The sequence below is a fragment of the Plectropomus leopardus genome, chromosome 17 (genome assembly GCF_008729295.1).
Source record: "Plectropomus leopardus isolate mb chromosome 17, YSFRI_Pleo_2.0, whole genome shotgun sequence".
In the NCBI taxonomy this organism is placed as follows: Eukaryota; Metazoa; Chordata; class Actinopteri; order Perciformes; family Serranidae; genus Plectropomus; species Plectropomus leopardus.
In genome coordinates, this window is record NC_056479.1 from 26,146,460 (window position 1) to 26,164,897 (window position 18,438).

The 18,438-nt window shown below is 36.9% G+C and overlaps 2 protein-coding genes across 2 annotated transcripts; both read right to left on the reverse strand.

The window, feature by feature from the left end:
• Positions 1-62: 62 nt before the first annotated feature.
• cpsf4 (cleavage and polyadenylation specific factor 4) lies at positions 63-7,844 on the reverse strand. Its single transcript, XM_042504885.1, has 8 exons — positions 7,433-7,844; positions 6,277-6,327; positions 4,944-5,096; positions 4,720-4,815; positions 4,466-4,559; positions 4,144-4,216; positions 3,823-3,984; positions 63-611 (listed from the first exon to the last, which is right to left on the reverse strand). The coding sequence occupies exons 1-8, from the start codon at positions 7,533-7,535 to the stop codon at positions 573-575; spliced, it is 771 nt and encodes a 256-aa protein (XP_042360819.1). The 5' UTR covers positions 7,536-7,844; the 3' UTR covers positions 63-572.
• An 874-nt stretch (positions 7,845-8,718) lies between these two features.
• On the reverse strand, positions 8,719-18,379 carry shmt1 (serine hydroxymethyltransferase 1 (soluble)). The gene is given in 13 exon segments (XM_042505044.1): positions 8,719-9,491; positions 10,753-10,863; positions 12,068-12,184; positions 12,860-12,982; positions 13,093-13,206; positions 13,328-13,540; positions 13,636-13,717; positions 14,644-14,804; positions 14,943-15,020; positions 15,023-15,057; positions 15,183-15,328; positions 15,530-15,656; positions 18,299-18,379. Coding segments are annotated over 12 exon segments (1,446 nt in total). The 5' UTR covers positions 15,623-15,656; positions 18,299-18,379; the 3' UTR covers positions 8,719-9,318.
• Between the last annotated feature and the right edge of the window lie 59 nt (positions 18,380-18,438).

Here is an 18,438-nt window from a genome sequence, read left to right on the forward strand (position 1 = left end):
AACTCTCAGGAATGTAACTGTTTCACTGGTGTAGTGTTATGCATGCAAATATGACAGATCAATCTGGAACAACAACATTTAATGACACTGTAAAGACGGTCAACACAACAATGACATTTCTCCATGAATCTAACTGCTGCAGCTGTTCAAGTACAGTCCTATTTTTACACTGTCAAATTTACTATTAGCAGAACAGATGATGCAGTCACATGACCAAAGGAAACGTATGTAATAAAGCAGCAACACCCTTGGTGTGACATGTAATTTAATTCTCAGTGTGCTTTAGATTACAAACATTGTAGAAAACTCAGGACTTCCACACGAGTCAGTCAAGCGCAGCTACTGAGATTGGAACTGCTTTTCTGTTTCGTATTTTCACGTGTCCACAAAGAGTAGAGTTAGAAGTTCTTTATTGTTTCTACTGCATGTGTCTGAAATCACACAGTCAACAGTGGAAATCAGTCCTCGGGTCTGTGGAGCAAAGGAACGTCCTCTCCTCACACCGGGGGCGCTGAGCTACAGCATCGCAGGGACCTCAAGATTACTGTCCACTCAGGAAGGCAAGGTGTCCTTTAGTGCATTTGTTGGCGTAGTGGCCCTTTTTCACCGCACTACGGACACACGAGCGAGAAGATGTCATTAGATGCACATTCAAAACAAAAACCTAGAAATGGCAACGAAAAGGTAACAGGACTGATCATTGTTTTTTCATGTTAGAGCAGAACAGAAAAAAACAGGGAAAACTACACCGTTTTTTTGACTTGACTTTTTTCAACATACAACACTATTGCATTTTGGGCCATTTTCCGACATGCCAAATTATGGTGTGTTTTGGCTGTTTTAAAAAGAAAGAATGCTATTGCATGTGTTAGCAGGATCTTCTAAGTTGTTTTGAGGTATTTTAAGCTGTTTTTGGGGAGATGTCATATTTTGACATTTTTGCCATACTATAGCCTTGCTTTTTCGGTCATTTTTTTTCGACATGCCAAATTTTGGTGTTTTAGGCCGTTTTTGCAACGTTATATGCTAAGGCATGTGTTAGCAGGCTCTTTTAAGTTGTTTTGAGGTATTTTAAGCTGTTTTTGGGAGATGTCATATTTTGACATTTTTGCCATACTATAGCCTTGCTTTTTTAGGTCATTTTTTCGACATGCCAAATTTTGGTGTTTTAGGCCGTTTTTGCAACGTTCTATGCTATGGCATGTGTTAGCAGGCTCTTTTAATTTGTTTTGAGGTATTTTAAGCTGTTTTTGGGAGATGTCATATTTTGACATTTTTGCCATACTATAGCCTTGCTTTTTTAGGTCATTTTTTCGACATGCCAAATTTTGGGTTTTTAGGCCGTTTTAAAAAGAAAGAATGCTATGGCATGTGTCAGAAGGCTCTTTTAAGTTGTTTTGAGGTGTTTGAAAACTGTTTTTGGGAGATGTCATATTTTGACATTTTTGCCATACTATAGCCTTGCTTTTTCGGTCATTTTTTCGACATGCCAAATTTTGGTGTTTTAGGCCGTTTTTGCAACGTTCTATGCTATGGCATGTGTTAGCAGGCTCTTTTAAGTTGTTTTGAGGTGTTTTGAAACTGTTTTTGGGAGATGTCATATTTTGACATTTTTGCCATACTATAGCCTTGCTTTTTCGGTCATTTTTTTGACATGCAAAATTATGGCGTTTTTGGCCGTTTTAAAAAGAAAGAATGCTATGGCATGTGTTAGCAGGCTCCTTTTAAGTTGTTTTGAGGTGTTTTAAGCTGTTTTTGGAAGATGTCATATTTTGACATTTTTTGCCATACTATAGCCTTGCTTTTTCGGTCATTTTTTCGACATGCCAAATTTTGGTGTTTTAGGCCGTTTTTGCAACGTTCTATGCTATGGCATGTGTTAGCAGGCTCTTTTAAGTTGTTTTGAGGTATTTTAAGCTGTTTTTGGGAGATGTCATATTTTGACATTTTTGCCATACTATAGCCTTGCTTTTTCGGTCATTTTTTCGACATGCAAAATTTTGGTGTTTTAGGCTGTTTTTGCAACGTTCTATGCTATGGCATGTGTTAGCAGGCTCTTTTAAGTTGTTTTGAGGTATTTTAAGCTGTTTTTGGGAGATGTCATATTTTGACATTTTTGCCATACTATAGCCTTGCTTTTTCGGTCATTTTTTCGACATGCAAAATTATAGTGTTTTTCGCCGTTTGAAAAAGAAAGAATGCTGTGGTGTGTGTCAGCAGGCTCTTTTATGCTGTTCTGAGGTGTTTTAAGCTGTTTTTGGGAGATGTCATATTTTGACATTTTTGCCATACTATAGCCTTGCTTTTTCGGTCATTTTTTCAACATATTTTTTTACTGGGTTTTTGGCTATTTTTGCAACATTCTATGCTATGGCATGTCTCAGCAGACTGTTTTATGCTGGTTTCAGTTTTTATCTGTGGTTTTCGGGACATGTCATATTTTGACATATTATAACCTTGCTTTTTCAGTCATTTTAACTTTTTTGGTATCATTTCCACTAAGTACACTATGACATGTCCCTACAAGCTGCACTGTGTGGTTTTCAGCCATTTTTTTGACATGTCGAAATTTGAGATTTTTCCCCCGTACTATAAATTTGATATTGTTCAACACACTATACTGTACAGTTTTGGCTATTTGTTTAGACATACTATATAGTATGACCTGTTTCTACAAGCTATAATATAATTTTTGCAGTCATTCTTAAAATTTTGTCAAAATTTGACATTTTTACCATACTATACTGTGATAATGTAGATGTCGTTTTAGCTATTTTTTTGACATGCTATACTTTGATGTTCTTTGGCCATTTGACGATATACTATACAATAAAAATTTTTGTGCAGTTTTGATCATATAGTGTACTATGACATTTTGGGATCAATTTTTGACGACATACTATACTATGTCAATTTTGTGCCATTTTGGGTAATTTATACTATGACATTTTTGGATAATTTTGAAGACATGACATCTTCATGCCACTTTGAGTCATTTTTGATCACATACTATATACTATGACATTTTTAAGCCATTTTGGGTCATTTTTGACGGCATACTATACTTTGACGTTGTTCTTTGATTTTGGGTTGTGTGGGCACACTAAAATAGGTCATTTTTTGATCACATTTGACATTTGTCATGGATTTTGGGCCTTCATGTATTTTTTTTTTTCAATTTTCATGAGTTTTGACATCATACTATAATATGAAGATTTTTTCATGATTTTGGAAGAATAACTATACTATGACACTTTTTCATGGTTTTGATATTTGACATGATTTTTGTCAAGATATTGTACTTTTAATATTTTTTCATAATTTTGGACAACATACTACATACACTCTGATTTTTCTCCATGATATTTGGTGAATTATTTTACTATGACTTTTTCATGATTTTTGCCTACATACTGCAGTGTGGTGTTTTTCCATGATTTTGTATGACATACTATACTATTACATTTTATTGCGATTTTCGATATTTTTCATTATTTTTGACGTCAAACTTAACTATGACTGGGTTTTTTTTTTAAATGATTTTGTATAATATCCTACATAATCATATTTTTTCATGATTTTGGACATCACACTATACTATTGCAACACACTATACAATGAGTTTTTTTCTTGTTTTTTGTTAAAATACTTACTGTGATATTTTTTCATGATTTTGCAAGGCGTGCTATACTGCTATCTTTTTTCAAGATTTTGACAACATACTATATTACACTGTTTTTTCATTATTGTTTATATTTTCATTATTTTTGACCTCTTTAAAACACAAGGGCTCAAAAGGAGATAAATGTTCAGGTGACTCACCTTGTAGCAAGTGACCTGGTCCAGCGGTCGAGGCCCTCTGTTTCCAGTCATGTTATTTTGCTGAGGAGTAGACATCGGCGTGTGATTCTGTGGCCGCTGGCCTGGACTGGAGTTGGTCAGCTGGATTAGAGAGAGCGACGAGCGGCCGATGGTTGGCACAGGCTACAGCAGGAAAAACACAAAAAGAGATCATTATCTGCTCTTCTTTTCAGCATCAAAATTACCCTCTGAGGCCAATTGCGTTCTGCGATCATCTGCTTCATGAATACTACTGTACTGAATTAAATGTGTGTCTTTCAGTGTACAAGTATCCTCTCTTACCTTCGTCTGGTTCTGGATTTGCTGTGGTAGAGGAGGCTGTTCAGAGGCTCCCATCGGCAATTCAAAACGAGGGCTGCAGAAGAATATCTCACTGTTAAATCTACATACTTGTAAGGTAAATCTGTAATTATTTTTTATTCTACTGCTAACTCAACCTTTTGTCCAAAGATCATTTAACTACAGAACATAATTCATCCAAATATAAGACAAACACAACAAGACCAAATTAAAAAAATCAAATGCTAAACAAGTGGGTCTTTTGTTTTACTTTCCATTTCACTCATTTTTACGGTTTGAGAATCAAACATAAAGGATTACATACTGCATAAATTTACAGGATTTTCCCTCTGGACAGAAGCCAACCAGGTAATTCACACAGATCACCCTTCTTGTGTGTCTGTGTCTGCAGTCAGGACCTGTGACATGAAGATGGATGAAGATCCAAAACAGAACGTAAAGAGGCTGTTTTGCAGTTGCTGAGAAATTCTAATCGGCATGGGAGGAATGTGATAAAACATAATGTTTAGGGCGGTTTAATATTGGTACTGCTAAGATGTTTGCGTGAGCAAGACGTACCGTGTTTGCAGAAGCCTCGGTCATACCAGGGACAGTCTTTGATCTTGGACTCTGGATCGATGTGCAGGAAAGGACATTCTTTGTTGCTGCACTCACCTGCGAGGGTCAACACACATATAAAAAAAAAGGAAAAAATACACAACTGGGTGCTGATCAACAGTTACAATGCAAATACAGTCATCTCGCTCATCAGTGTGATTAAATAAAACATCGAGTCAACGAACCAAACTTAGAGTAGAAGTAGCATTCAGGCATCTTGGTCATGTCGTATTCATGGAGAAACTCGCACTGGTCTCCCTTCTTACACAGTCCTCTGAGCCAGTGCTTACACACCACCGTCTTCTCTCCACTGATGTGACGGAACGGACACATCCCACCTGAGAGAAAATACAACAACAGATACAGCACTTTCCTCAAATTCACGCTCTCTGGGCAACCAGTGTTTTGCTAATTGCTTTTTTTTTCACAAAGAGTGTGTCATTAACGAATCACACAGAGAAGTTTGTTGTTAAGCAGCTACAGGAAATTAATTATATTACTTAGAGGTTAATAAAAGCTTTGCTACACCTACACAAAAACTATTTTCGATTATCAAATAATCATTGAAGTAATTTTTTTAAGCACAGTGCAAAGCTGGGTTCTTGTTTCTTAAATGTGAGAATTTGATGCTTTTCTTTGTCATGCATAATATCAAACTGAATAGCTTTCGAATTTTGGGCTGATGGTTGGATAAAAAACACCATTAAAGACATCGCCTTGGAGGGAAATTACAAAGGGCCTGTTTCACTGTTTCTGGCATTTAATTGCCAAAACAATTAACCAATATTTTGAGAGAATATTAGGCAGATTAATTGATAATAAAAAAAAATATCCTTAGTTGCAACCCTAGTGAGGCAGTTTTAAATGGTCAAGGGAGGAATGCTAAAAGAAGTATAGCAACGATGAGCAGAATGGATGTAAAGTTGGTGATGGCTGCTTTCGGTTCTTATAACCTACAACTGTGGAGTAATGACACCCCCCGAACCTGGAGTAACATCACTTTTCTTATGCTGCTTTTAGATGCCTTTCATAAGCATTGAAACCTTTAAACCCAGAGCAAATTGGTGCAGTTTCTTTCCAACATGGGGAAAACTTAGTATGAAATGTTCCATAAATTGCAAGAAATTAATAGATTTAGAAAATTATTTTTCAAAAAACTATAGAAAATGTCTAGGGAGAAAAGAAAAAAAAACAGGCAAAAAAATAGATAAAAGTTATAAGTGTCATAATTAATCTTACAAAATGATACTATTTTTCAGCTCTTTTTTACGGGTTATTTCTTTGTCTTTTTGTTGTTGTTTTGTTGTTTGGGATTTTTTTCCCACAATAGTTTGCTGGAAATGTTCTTGTTTTCAAACAAAATCAAGCTAGTTTGTTTGGGTTTCGAAGGATTCATTTCCAACCCTGGTATTAGAGACTAAAAACGTCAGGGTGACTGCCTCTGCTGCTTCAGATTTGACCAACTTTTATGAAAGTGAAATAGTAAAATGCAGGATTGTTGTCATGTTGTGTTTTTACCTTTCAGACAAGCTGCTCTCATGAAGAACTCACACACAGCAGATCCGGACTCTGCAGGGACACAAATAGTCACAACCTTAGCCATTATGTCATGTTAGGGGTTAAAATGGCCAGTGAAATATATATAAAAAAACCCTAAAGGATCTTTTTCAACTTAAAATTCTATTACTTTTCCTAAAATGACCCCAACATGAGAACATTTGAAACATTGCCTTTGTTCATATTTCCATGAAAACTATACACCATCAGGGCAAAAATCTTGTCTAAGGGGTCATTTTTGACCTGGTTATTATAAATTCATTTTCACACCACAAAAAAACCCAACAGTACACACACACACACACACACACACACACACACACACACACAAATACATCTGCAAAGTCCATGCACACAAACGTACATACTGCCCTCGTTGTACAGTATAATATACTATGTTTCTAAACATGATTACCTATAATAAAATGCATTTCTTCTACTTTTTCAGGTTACACAACTGATAGATCTTGTTAAAATTATTAGCACGCAGGGCGGCTGGTGGCTCAGTGGATAGAGCATTCGCCCCATTCAGAGACCGTGTCCTCGCCACAGCGACCGCGGGTTCAACTCCAGCTTCGCCCTTTGAGGCATAACACCCTCCCTCATCCACCTTACATGCGTTTCATCAATTAAAGGCAAATATGCCCCCCCAGATACGTTTAAAAAAATGTTTACACATATGCAGCACTGTTAACAGTAATAATAATAACAGACCGCTACTTTAGTAAAGAAAATAGTTATGATAGGTGTGCTGTAATAACAACGAGTGACTTCCACTGGTTGAATGCAGTCTTTCTGCACTGTGAAGAGGGAAAACCTAGATATTCACAAAGTTTGTGATGACTGACAGGTTGTTTCTTTGAGCAAAATATATTTGGGGTTTTTAGTTCAATCAAGCTGCTTTCTTTTAGAGCTTTAGTGAAGGCGAGACATTTTTGACCCTTAGGGCGAGTAGAATATGCATAAAGTGAAGTCAAAGCAAGTGTTAATAACGATTTGAAGACACTAAGTAAACATGAACAGTCACCAGAGGTCAGGGGTCGGTTTAACCTGCCGTTAGATCTACCGTTGACTGAGTTTACCGACAGCGGCTAACAGCTAGCATCCGAACACTTACTGTCCATGCCGGGGAACGGCAGCGGCTGTGCTCCGAGCTGCTGCTGCACAGCGAGCTCCAGGTCAAACTTCAGGTGGTCTACGTTAGCCAGCATGTCCTGCATGTCTGCGGTGGTTTGTTTTTATCCGGTCAAAGAAAAAAATGTCAGTTTCGGTTAGCTAGCTTGCGGTTGAGCTAGCTCGAACTTTCTCCAACAGCCAGCTAAAGTGGCTAACGAGGCTAGCTAGGCTAACCGATGAGCTATCAGGAGTTAGTGAGCTCTCCGGTGAGAGACTACATGAGCTTATGTTCTTTGTAGCTTTATTGTTTTGTTTTATAGAAAAAAGCCGAACATTAGTCGGTCTATAACTTTATGTTTGTCGCAAACTGTTTCTTGTTCTCAGCCGTGGATTTGCGGAAGGCGCGCGCCGCCTCTGACCTGACTGAGTAAGACACGACCAATCGATCATAGAGTATATAAGGCAAGACAAAACTAGTCGATCATCGAGCGGATCGAGTGAGACAAGACTAGTCGATCATCGAGCGGATCGAGTAAGACAAGACCAATCAACCATAGAGAGATGTAGTAAACTCACGCAACTAAAATAATCGATCAATAATATATCAAGGAAAAAAATATCATTTTAAAAGAAAAAAGGTTTAAATAAATAAATAGCTCTGTAAAGGGTACAGTGTGTTTTCCAAACATTTAGTGTTACCCCAAGAAAAAAATGGGTTTTTTTTTATGTTTTTTAAATTATTGTATTTCTTTTTTTACTGTTTAGTTTATATTTTTTACATCTAAAATAATGTTTTTTCGTTTGTTTCGTTTTTCTGAAATATTAATTTACTTTCACATTCCTGACATTTTTTATTTTTTATGTCTAAGTTTAAGTGTAACTGTTTAAGTTTTTTTAAAAAATATTTATTTAACTGGTATATACATTTTAGTTTCAGACGTTATGATCTAAATGTCATCTTCTATGTGAAAAAGGTTTTTTTTTTTAAGTAAAAAGTGTAAGAAGTTCCCCAAACAACCAATACCCCCTTAAAACCACACTAAAAATCAAAATAAATAATATATTTTCCAAATTAACTTTTAAGATTTGTATGTACATCAATTTGCTGTTAAACATGAACTTGTGTTGTAAAAAACAAAAATAGTTAAATTTACAAATGAATCAATGATGCTTATAATTTAGTACATAATTAAAACTCAACTATTTATTTTGCAATATTCAATCATTTTTGTCCTCGCAGGAACAAGGTTTCATATGGAAGCAGACAACAGCTGTGGCTGCAATAATTTTATTTTACTGAGTTATCTCCAGAGTTGACAAGGTACTTTTGGCAAACAACAGACCATGTTCTCAAGTTACCTGATAAATATGTCAATTAAAAAAAAAAAAAAAGAAAGAAACAGGCAGGAATGTACATTTTGCTGAGTTTTTTCTTTTTAAATTAGTCTTCACCTGTTTACAGTTAAATTAAAAGATGGTTCACAGTAGCTGTTTTACATTCATTCTGGATTCTTAAACCAAACAAAACATTTTTTAAATCAAGTTTATTTATGTATACAGTAAATGACAAAAGAAAGCTCATGTAGGAAATTATCTGCCACACTTCCTATTTTGATCTGAAGAAACTGTCTCTAAGAAAACTTTGGACAGTAAATAAAAAAGAAACAGTGATTTCTGACCGTATTAAAGCTTAAACGTGTGGCAACGAAACTGGAGGAAAATAAAAAGTCTGAAAAAGCATCTTTGCATACAGACAAATCTGCCCGACGCTGAACTGCTGTGAAGTGACCGATTTAACAGGTGTACACTTAAAACAAACATACACACGAAACAACACGCCACGGAAATTTGGCATAATAACGTTTGTTATAATCATCAGTCCAGCGTCTACAGCTCAGGGAGGCCCGGCATCGGGAACTGCCCGGCGAAAGCTTCGACCTCCGTCCTGATTTCTGACACTCGCTGCTGGAACTTCTCTCCCTGAGACAGCGCCTGGACGAACTCCCTCAGCGGAGCTTTAGGATCCAAACTTCTCTGTATCTCCAAGGTCAGCTCGATACCTGCAGGAGGAGAGAGAGCAAGGACGGCTTTCAGACTGCAGTTTCAATTACCAAAAATCAGATTTTGTTTGTTTTGATGGACAGGTCTTTATAGGGCAGCTTCATATTCTCTCATTTCTAAAATGTTGCACATTATTTATGTTTATTTAATGTTTTTAAATGTAGAGGCTAAAAACAAAAGGGGATCACGCTTTTACAGCTCCAGCCCCGAAACTGTGGAATAAACTTCCCATGAGCATCAAAGCAGCTAAATCACTTCCTCATTTAAAAAAAAACTTTTAAAAACACAGTTATACAGTCAGGCATTTGTATAACTTCATAACTTTTGTGTAAATTTAAGATGATGTAATATGTATGTATGTTTTAATGGGGTTGATGTTGTTTTACCTAAAGCTCTTGTAATGTATGGTTTGGTTTTGTGAAGCACTTTGTAACTTTGGTTTAGAAAAGCGCTGTACAGATAAAGTTTCTGCCATATTATGATTATTATTATTATTATTATTATTATTATTATTTCTTGCTTCGTGCGTCAGGTGATTTTTTTGCCTTAGGCATCTTGTGTCAGGTGATTTTCAGCCTATCCACATGCCAGCTTTTGTTTGTTATTATTGTTATTACTTTTTTACATTTTTTTATCCTATTTTTAAACTTATATTGTTTCAGTTGTGTTTATATTGTCTTACATGTCTGTCTTTATGTTGTTGTAGCCGCTTTGTGGTTTCTAACACAAATGGCAAATAAACTAATCAGCTAATCAGAGCTGTAGTAATTCACGTCGCTTAATCGATGCGAATGAGAACAAAATACGGCAAAAATATCGTGAACTGATTAAAACTGCTGATGTTATAACAGAATTTGTTCAAGTGAAATCTTTTCTCTTCAAAACAAAGCTGTATTTGTACTTTTCCCATTTTGTTTAATCTAAAACAGCTTAAATTTGGTGCTTTAAGCCTCCTGAAGCTCATATTGGACTTCAAAAGCTGTTTTTTCTCAGTGTTTGTGTCCATAAACTCTGTTAGCATAAAAACTGGTAACAGCTAAAACTTTTTGTTTATTTCATTTCTCATTCTGAAGATACTGAACCCTAAAAGTGTCTGCCTGTCTAAAATAAATAGTAAAATATAACATAAATATTATTACTTTATATTAAGAATATGATGTCAAATATAAAATGAATGAAGTCTGAACAAAATCTAAGATGTAAACAAAAAACTTTATCTGATTCGACCCAGAAAGGATCGGGGAGCTTCTAAAACGTTACCTCTGTTGATGAACTGGGCCACCTTCTTGAAGTCCTCCTCCGTCAGGCCTCTGGAGGTCAGAGCTGGAGAGCCAAACCTCAGACCACTCGGCCGCAGAGCGCTCTTATCCCCTAAACACACACAAACGTGGAAACATTAAACATCGAGGAAAAAAAGACTTTTACAGGAAACATGCACAATGGCTGCATCTTAGGCTTCATTCACGCTAATTCATCTTTCCTTTGCTTTTTTTAAAAAAAAAAAATCTGCATTCATATGGTAACATTACAAATGTGCTTCTCCTGCAAATGGATCCGCAAAAACACCCAAAAACGCTTTAGCATGGTCAGTTTACACGGCGACAGAAGAGGTGGCGTTTCAAATGATTACACTATAAAAGCCGGTTTTAAAAGTTTGCATTTTCAGGAACTCAAAAAGCCATTATCGTGTGAACAAGAAGCAAAACCGCAACAAAAGTTTACCGTCTCACGTATGAACTGTTGCCAGTCAGGCATCACGTCGAGTCAAAACATTTTTTTTTCTTATCTTTAATGTACATTTTATTGGCATTTCTCAATAAACATTCAGCATATTCATACAGGGTATAAACACGCCTGTCACAGATACTGTAGGATTCTCAGTGGTACACACACAGAGCAGGAAAGAAAAAATAAATAAATAAATAAATAAATACAAAAAATAAAAATATAATAACAATAAATAAATTAAATGTAAAAAAAAATATAAATAGTCTTATAATAATAGAAGAATAAAAAAAAATTAATGGACAGTTACGGAGTGATCTTTTCTTAAATGTCCAAGTCAGTTCTTCCTTTAAAAGGATACTATATACCTTTTGTGATTAATTCTTCTTGTGTGGCGACTCCTTTCCCATTGCCTTCGCTTTCTCGGGCTATTAACAACGCTCCTGCTCTAATATGTCGCTGTGTTTGCTTTGCATCAGCTCCAAACTAGTTTTCCATCTTCTTGACCACATTACACACATGTTTACTTTCAGTAACAGTTCCACCTCATCATCGATCCCAGCAAAGAAATCTCTGGTCTTACTTTCCGGCATCTCTTTAGTGTTTTCTGTAATTATGCAACAGGTGTAAGATGCTAAAAAAAACCTGTGTGTACGAATCATGTGGTTTAAAAATAAAAACGGATCAGTGTGGCGTAAAGCAACATTCACAGAGACTAAAGGGAGGACTACTTTGCAACAAGATTACTCACACTCAAACAAAGCTGCATTAATACATACGTACAATGCACACACACACACACACACACACACACGCACACACACACACGCACACAAAAAAAAAAATCTACCTGGACAGGTGTTCTTATTACAGGCAATGGCACAGGCTTCCAAAACCTTCTCCGCTCGCCCTCCATCAGTTCCTTTGCTGCGCAGGTCCAGCAGGATCAGATGGTTGTCAGAGCCGCCTGCACAGGAAAAGAGAAACAGTATATGAACAACAGAGACTATGAAGCTCATAACTGCTGTCAGAAATAAACGATTGTTGCCCCTTTTTAACGTGCATCATTCAGAGAAAACAGACATTAAGCATAGTATGTCATCTTCCTTTTTTTACAGTTTATATGGTTTTAACTGTTTTAACTGCTGTCATATGAAAGTACATGAAAAGAAATGAATTAAGGCTATATGGAAGTTTAAATTAATTGTGCTTTTTTTTTTTAACAGCTCTAATAACCTTAAAATACCCATGCAACATGCCATACTAACATTTACATTATTGGTTTTATTCTTAGCTTTTACAAAAACCTACTCGGTCACCCATAGTTAACTACTCATCTCACCTGTGGTGTACCGCGACCGCACCGTTTTAGAATCGATTTTAAGATTTAACTGTTTTCAAAGCTTTAAAATTCAATTGTTTTATCACCTCTGGATTTTATTGACTGTGCTTTGCTTTGTTTGTCAAAGCTCTTTGTAATGCTGTTTTAAAAGGTATTATTATCACTATTATTATCATTATTATTCACTGACAACAGCATATCCAAATGCAAGTTTCATCAGTTGTTGTCTTTTTATGCGATGGTAACTGATACTGAAGAAAAGTTTCAGTTCAGTTTGTAGAGCGGCGCTGTGGCACTCACCGGTGACAATCTTGTAGCCGTGGTCAATAAGGGCGCTGGACAGAGCTTTGCAGTTAGCGAGAACCTGCAGCTGGTAAGCCTTGAACTCTGGCGTCATGGCTTGTTTGAGAGCTACAGCAACACCTGCCAGTTAAAAGATATTGAAATAATCTTAATGCAAACATACCTGAATGACAGTTGAGGTGAAACTAAAAGAACTAAATCAAAGGGGACAGAAAGGAGGAGAGGTGTACCTGCGATGGCGTGGTTGTGCGGCCCTCCCTGCAGCCCTGGAAACACAGCCTGGTTGATCAAAGACTCCAAGTTGTACAGAGTCTCCTTCCCTTTGGCATCCACACTGCGCACGCCTGCAGGAGGGAAACACAACGAAAGAGGGAAGAAAATGGAGATTAATCACAGATTAACGATGAAGAGACAGGACATTCTTATTTTTTTGTCTTGGCGGGAGCATCATATTCCATTTTCTACCTCTCCTGTAGAAGATGAGTCCAGCGCGGCAGCCACGCAGCGTCTTGTGTGTTGTCGTGGAAACAATGTCACAGTGCTCAAAGGGCGAGGGCACCACTCCAGCAGCCACCAGTCCACTGATGTGAGCCATGTCTCCCATCAGATACGCACCATTCTCATTAGCGATCTGCTTCAGGCGGCTGTAGTCAAGGTTGCGGGAATAGCAGCTTGTTCCTGAAGAAGAAAAAAACACAGAGTTGAACGTTTTTTAGGTCCTCCTCCTCATCTGACTGATTTGTTTGTCGTGATAGTAAACAAGGAAGAAGCACCTGCGATGATGAGTTTGGGGTGAAACAGCCGAGCGTTTTCTTGTAGTCTGTCGTAGTCGATGTAGCCGGTTTCTGGATTCACCTAAAAAACAAAACATCATATCAAATGTAGAATTTCCGCCTCTCGGTTGTGCGCTTGTGACAACTAGTAACATTTAACATCTGTGTCTGTCCAGAGTCACACGTTGCCATGACAACATACAATGCTTCAAATGTGGATGTGGCAGCAAAGAGCTACATCTTCTAAAACATTGATGCTTCACACACATCCTTTAACCACAAATGTTTAAAATTACCACAGATTTTTTTTTAAAGGCATGTCATGTGGGTGTTTTGGGAGTGTGGAGCGACAGGTAGGGTTTATCTTTCAGTAAATGTAAATATCATTTGCAAAGTAGATGCCTGTAGAAAACTATAAAACCTTTATTTTTAACAGTCTTGTTTCACTCAGAATTCCCTGGAAGGCGGTGTTTATGTTTGGTGCATTAGGATGAAGCTGTCTATAGGAGACATGGATGTCTATAGGAGACATGGATTGGATAACTACAAGGCTTTTTGGTTTAAAGTTTGCAGATATTTGATTTTTTCCCTGTTTTAACTGTTTTGTCTGTTTTCACTCTACAGTTCCATCACATCAGGAGCGTTTTGGTATTTTCAGCTCTCACGAGAAGCTGCAGGTCGATGTCATGTGCACATATTTGAACTAATGAGGACTAATCTTGTTAAAATAGTTCCAGGACTCAGAGATAACTACTCAGATTTAAGATGTGTTTCAGAAAGAAGAAATGAAGACAAAGTCCTTGTTTAATTTCTACTCTAAAATGCTCTAAAACTTTGGTGTAATTCCTAATATTTTCTATCTCTGCCATTATTACCACCACCTCCACAATAAGACCACTGTGCAGAAATTCTTATTCGTCTAAAAATGATTGCATGCTGTGCAGACATTTTTCACAACTTTGAGAAGTCTGTACCCAAATCTTTGTGATTTCCTGAATTGTTTTGTACCTTGTAAGGCATCGACTCGAAGAAGATGGACGTCGCAGATATTTTTTTCTTCTCAGTCATGAAGCCGTGCGTCAGGTGACCTCCATCGGGAAGGTCCAGCCCCATGATCCTGCCGTGGGGCTCCACAACGGCCGTGTAGACGGCAAAGTTGGCAGGTGAACCTTAAAGGGAGGCAAATACAAAATATGACAAAAGGGGAAAGACAAGGAACACCGAGGAAGAGCGTCAGAGTCTAAATACTGATCACATGAATCAGACTCTTCACCAAATATCTACGGAGTTTAATCACCATCTGATACCTGAGTACGGCTGCACGTTGACGCCCCATTTCTCTGAGTCCAGACCGTACGTCTCCAGCGCCCTTTTCTGACAGGTCGCTCCAGCTCATCAACATGCTCCGTACCACCGTAATACCTGAGCACACGGATCGTACTTATTATTAATGCTATACTTTTTTATCAAGGAGGAAGCAGAATGCACCACCTACAGGATGCAATCAAACATCAGTATTTCATAAGTAATTTGATTAATTGCTGTACCTCTGACCGGGGTATCCCTCAGAGTATTTGTTGTTCATGCAGGACCCCAGAGCCTCCAGAACGGCTCTGCTGGCGAAGTTCTCGGACGCTATCAGCTCCAGACCGTACGTCTGCCTGTGCTTCTCTTTTTTTATGATGGAGAACACCTGAAACGCAAATACTTTTTATTCAGGGGACAAACACAATTTGTACAAAACCTCTAAAGAAAATTAATTGGACGTTAACATCAACGTGACCATATTAGCTGCACTTCAAGCATTTTTTTTTTTTTGCATGATGTTATTATCCCCAGAACATACGTACGTGTGGATAAGACTTGTTATTCTTAAAATGCACTAAACACTAACCTCAGAGTCGTTGACGGACAGAGGCTCCAGCATCATCGTGTTGTGGGAATCCCACGTTTCTTTGCTCACAGAGTGGCCGTTTGTCAGAGACATGGTCGCAGTTTTTCTGGTCGTGCAAAGGGGAAATCTGAAGATGAAGATAAATAAATAAATGCATAAAACAATGTCAAAGTGAGACTTTTTTTTGGTAAAGAGTTGCATTAGAAAATATTGTGAATAAATTCAATATAGTTTATAATGAGTGTTACTGACATTCTGATTATCACTGGGACTGCACAATATTTCACTTTTTAATGGTTATTGTAACAAAATACTACAATACTGCACTCAGGGATTTTTAAGGAAAGACAGTAGTAATTGTAGAGAAATTAAAGAAAATTCTGCTTCATGCATCACTTATAAAGTTCATCATCATGTTCATATAAACACCTTTAACTCCAGTACTCCTCAATTCCTTCGTTTTTCCTAATCAAATCTGCTGCTGCTGTCAGGCTAGAGGGCCAACACTCATTTTTATTTGTTTATTAAATTAATTGAACTAATTAATGTGTCCAGCTTACTCTGAACCGCCAGTTTGGACTTCTACTAATCCAAAATAAACACCTGCAGTATTGACTGATCTCAAATTCACATTTTGGACTCTTGTACCTGACCTGATGCTGCTCTCAACCAATCACGACAGTTTTCCCACAGGAAAAAAAAGAAAGCAAATAAAGAAATGTACACATGACAAAAGAATGAAAAACTGCACCCTGAGATCTTTTTTTAGTTATTTGACAGTATCAGCAGAAAACTTTAAAATGTTAATATTATTCTTTTTTTCCTTTATCGGTGCCTTTCACTTCAGCTTTTCAGCCCTTTGAAAGTAACGTTGAATAAGAAATATAAACACATAAAAACATAAAACAATGTCCGAGTGAGACATATTTTTAGATAAAAGCTGTAGTAAGAGGAGTCACCCCGGGTGAACAGGGTCAATTTTTAACTACGATGTCACCATGAAACTTGCCCAACTGTAATTATCATTTTGTTAACATATTAGATTCAGTGGTTTTTACAGAGGAAATTTTTGGATATTTTTGCCATGTTTTTAGGAATGAAAAGTAATATAAACCAGGCAATGAATAACATATGAACAAACCCCTCTGTAAAAACCTTTAGAATAGAGACGGGAATAAAATTGGGTAGTTTTGGCTATATAAATGTTAGTGGATTTTTTTTTTAGTTAGTTTGTATGACAACAAGTATGAGAAAAAAAATCTCATTTTGAGGAAAAGGGCTTTAAAATACGTTTTGACAAAATCCATACATTTTTTTTCCAAACATAATAAAAATAAGAAACAGGTGCAAAACTTTTAACTATTAAATATCACCATGAAAATTTCAAAGTTGATTATTTATTATTTATTTCAGGTATATTTGTATAGGGACAAGTATATAGCATAAAACTGATGCACACTACATTTATAACCTAAGCTAATTTGCAATGCCCGTATTATTTACATTAAGACAATATTTGTACTTAATATTGCAAGTTTTGCAAGCACAAAGAATTGCAAAGAATTTTATTTCAAAACATACAAACAAGGCATTATCATGATCAATTAATATGCACATTTTGCAAAAATTTCCAGAGAAGAAATCTGAAATAAAATATCACGTTTAATGTTTTTTTTATGGGGTTTTTTTCCCCCCACTACTCTGAAATAAGCCATGCTATGAAGGTAAAATGGCCCAAATTCTCAAAACTGACCAGTGCATGAAAAAATGTGTTTTCAAATGGGGTGTCTTGCCAGAAATATTTTGTTTATTGTTTCTTTAGATTTTTATTCCGAACGCACAAAACAAAATGGAAAAATAAAAATCTAAGTAAGACCATGAAACCCATCAGATATATTCAGAACTCAACATACATATTTAATGTACGAAAAGCAATAGGGAGTAGTGAGTACTTATCAAATCCCACACCCCTTTTTCAAAATAAATAAATACAAATTTAAAACACGAATACAAAATATTTTGGATGAATTCAGCGCAGTCCACTGTAACAGCCCTAAGCCTCAGACAAAGGAGGACACATGCAGCAGTGTTGTAACTCTTCAGCAGACTGACCAGTTAAACTTTGAACCTCTCCATAAACTGATAACAAATGACCTGCAGAAACTGTAAAAACAAAGGTTGCATTAGGTAACGTTATATTAGATAACACGTCCACTGAAGTTTAAAGTTGTGTTTGCATTTAACTAATCTTTATCTGAGGCTGATTTCCTGCAGAGTCAACAGTGGCTGCAGGTTAGCCGTGCATTTATGAAATGCAACAGCTGAGCAGAGCGCGTGACCTTGTTACCTTTATTATCTGCTCTGGTCGAGTGACCCAGAAAGTTAGCAGCAAAGGAGGAAAAAACACCGTTGGTGAAGAGGAAACGTCTGATACACCTTTACAGAGCTGAGCTCAGCTGTGTAAATGTATCTCTACCGCTAAAAATACACACGTGCACATAGTTAAAAACACTATCTACTGAGCTAACGTGTTATTTTTTTTTACATGAAAACACAACGTTAGCATGAGTTAACTATCGTCATGCCACCGCGGGAAACAAACACCCTCACAAATGGAGCAAAAAAAAAAGATTTAAATGCAAAAACCAAACGTGAGTTCTTCTTGGAAACGTGTGTATATCTGCCGACACAAACATAAACTAGTTTTCATTTTGTTTTAATTTATTTTATCGTGTCTATAAAAGTTTAACTAGCTGTTTGTTCACTCACCGGTTGAACGCAGAGTCTCGCGCCGCTGTCACTGTCGTCACTGGTCTGAAATCAGCCCGCGAGGCTCCAACAACAAAAACACGGAGGATAAAAAAGGATAAAGTCCGCCAAACTTTCAACCAATCAGCGCGCGGCTTCTT

Bases quoted from the DNA above. Each gene is read 5' to 3' on its own strand.
- cpsf4 (XM_042504885.1), bottom strand. From the start codon at position 7,535: ATGCAGGACATGCTGGCTAACGTAGACCACCTGAAGTTTGACCTGGAG. The intron at 5,097-6,276 runs GTAAAAACACAA...ATTTTCTCTCAG, and splicing joins GAGAGCAGCTTGTCTGAAAG to GTGGGATGTGTCCGTTCCGT. The intron at 612-3,822 runs GTGAGTCACCTG...GTGTGTCCGTAG, and splicing joins ACCAGGTCACTTGCTACAAG to TGCGGTGAAAAAGGGCCACT.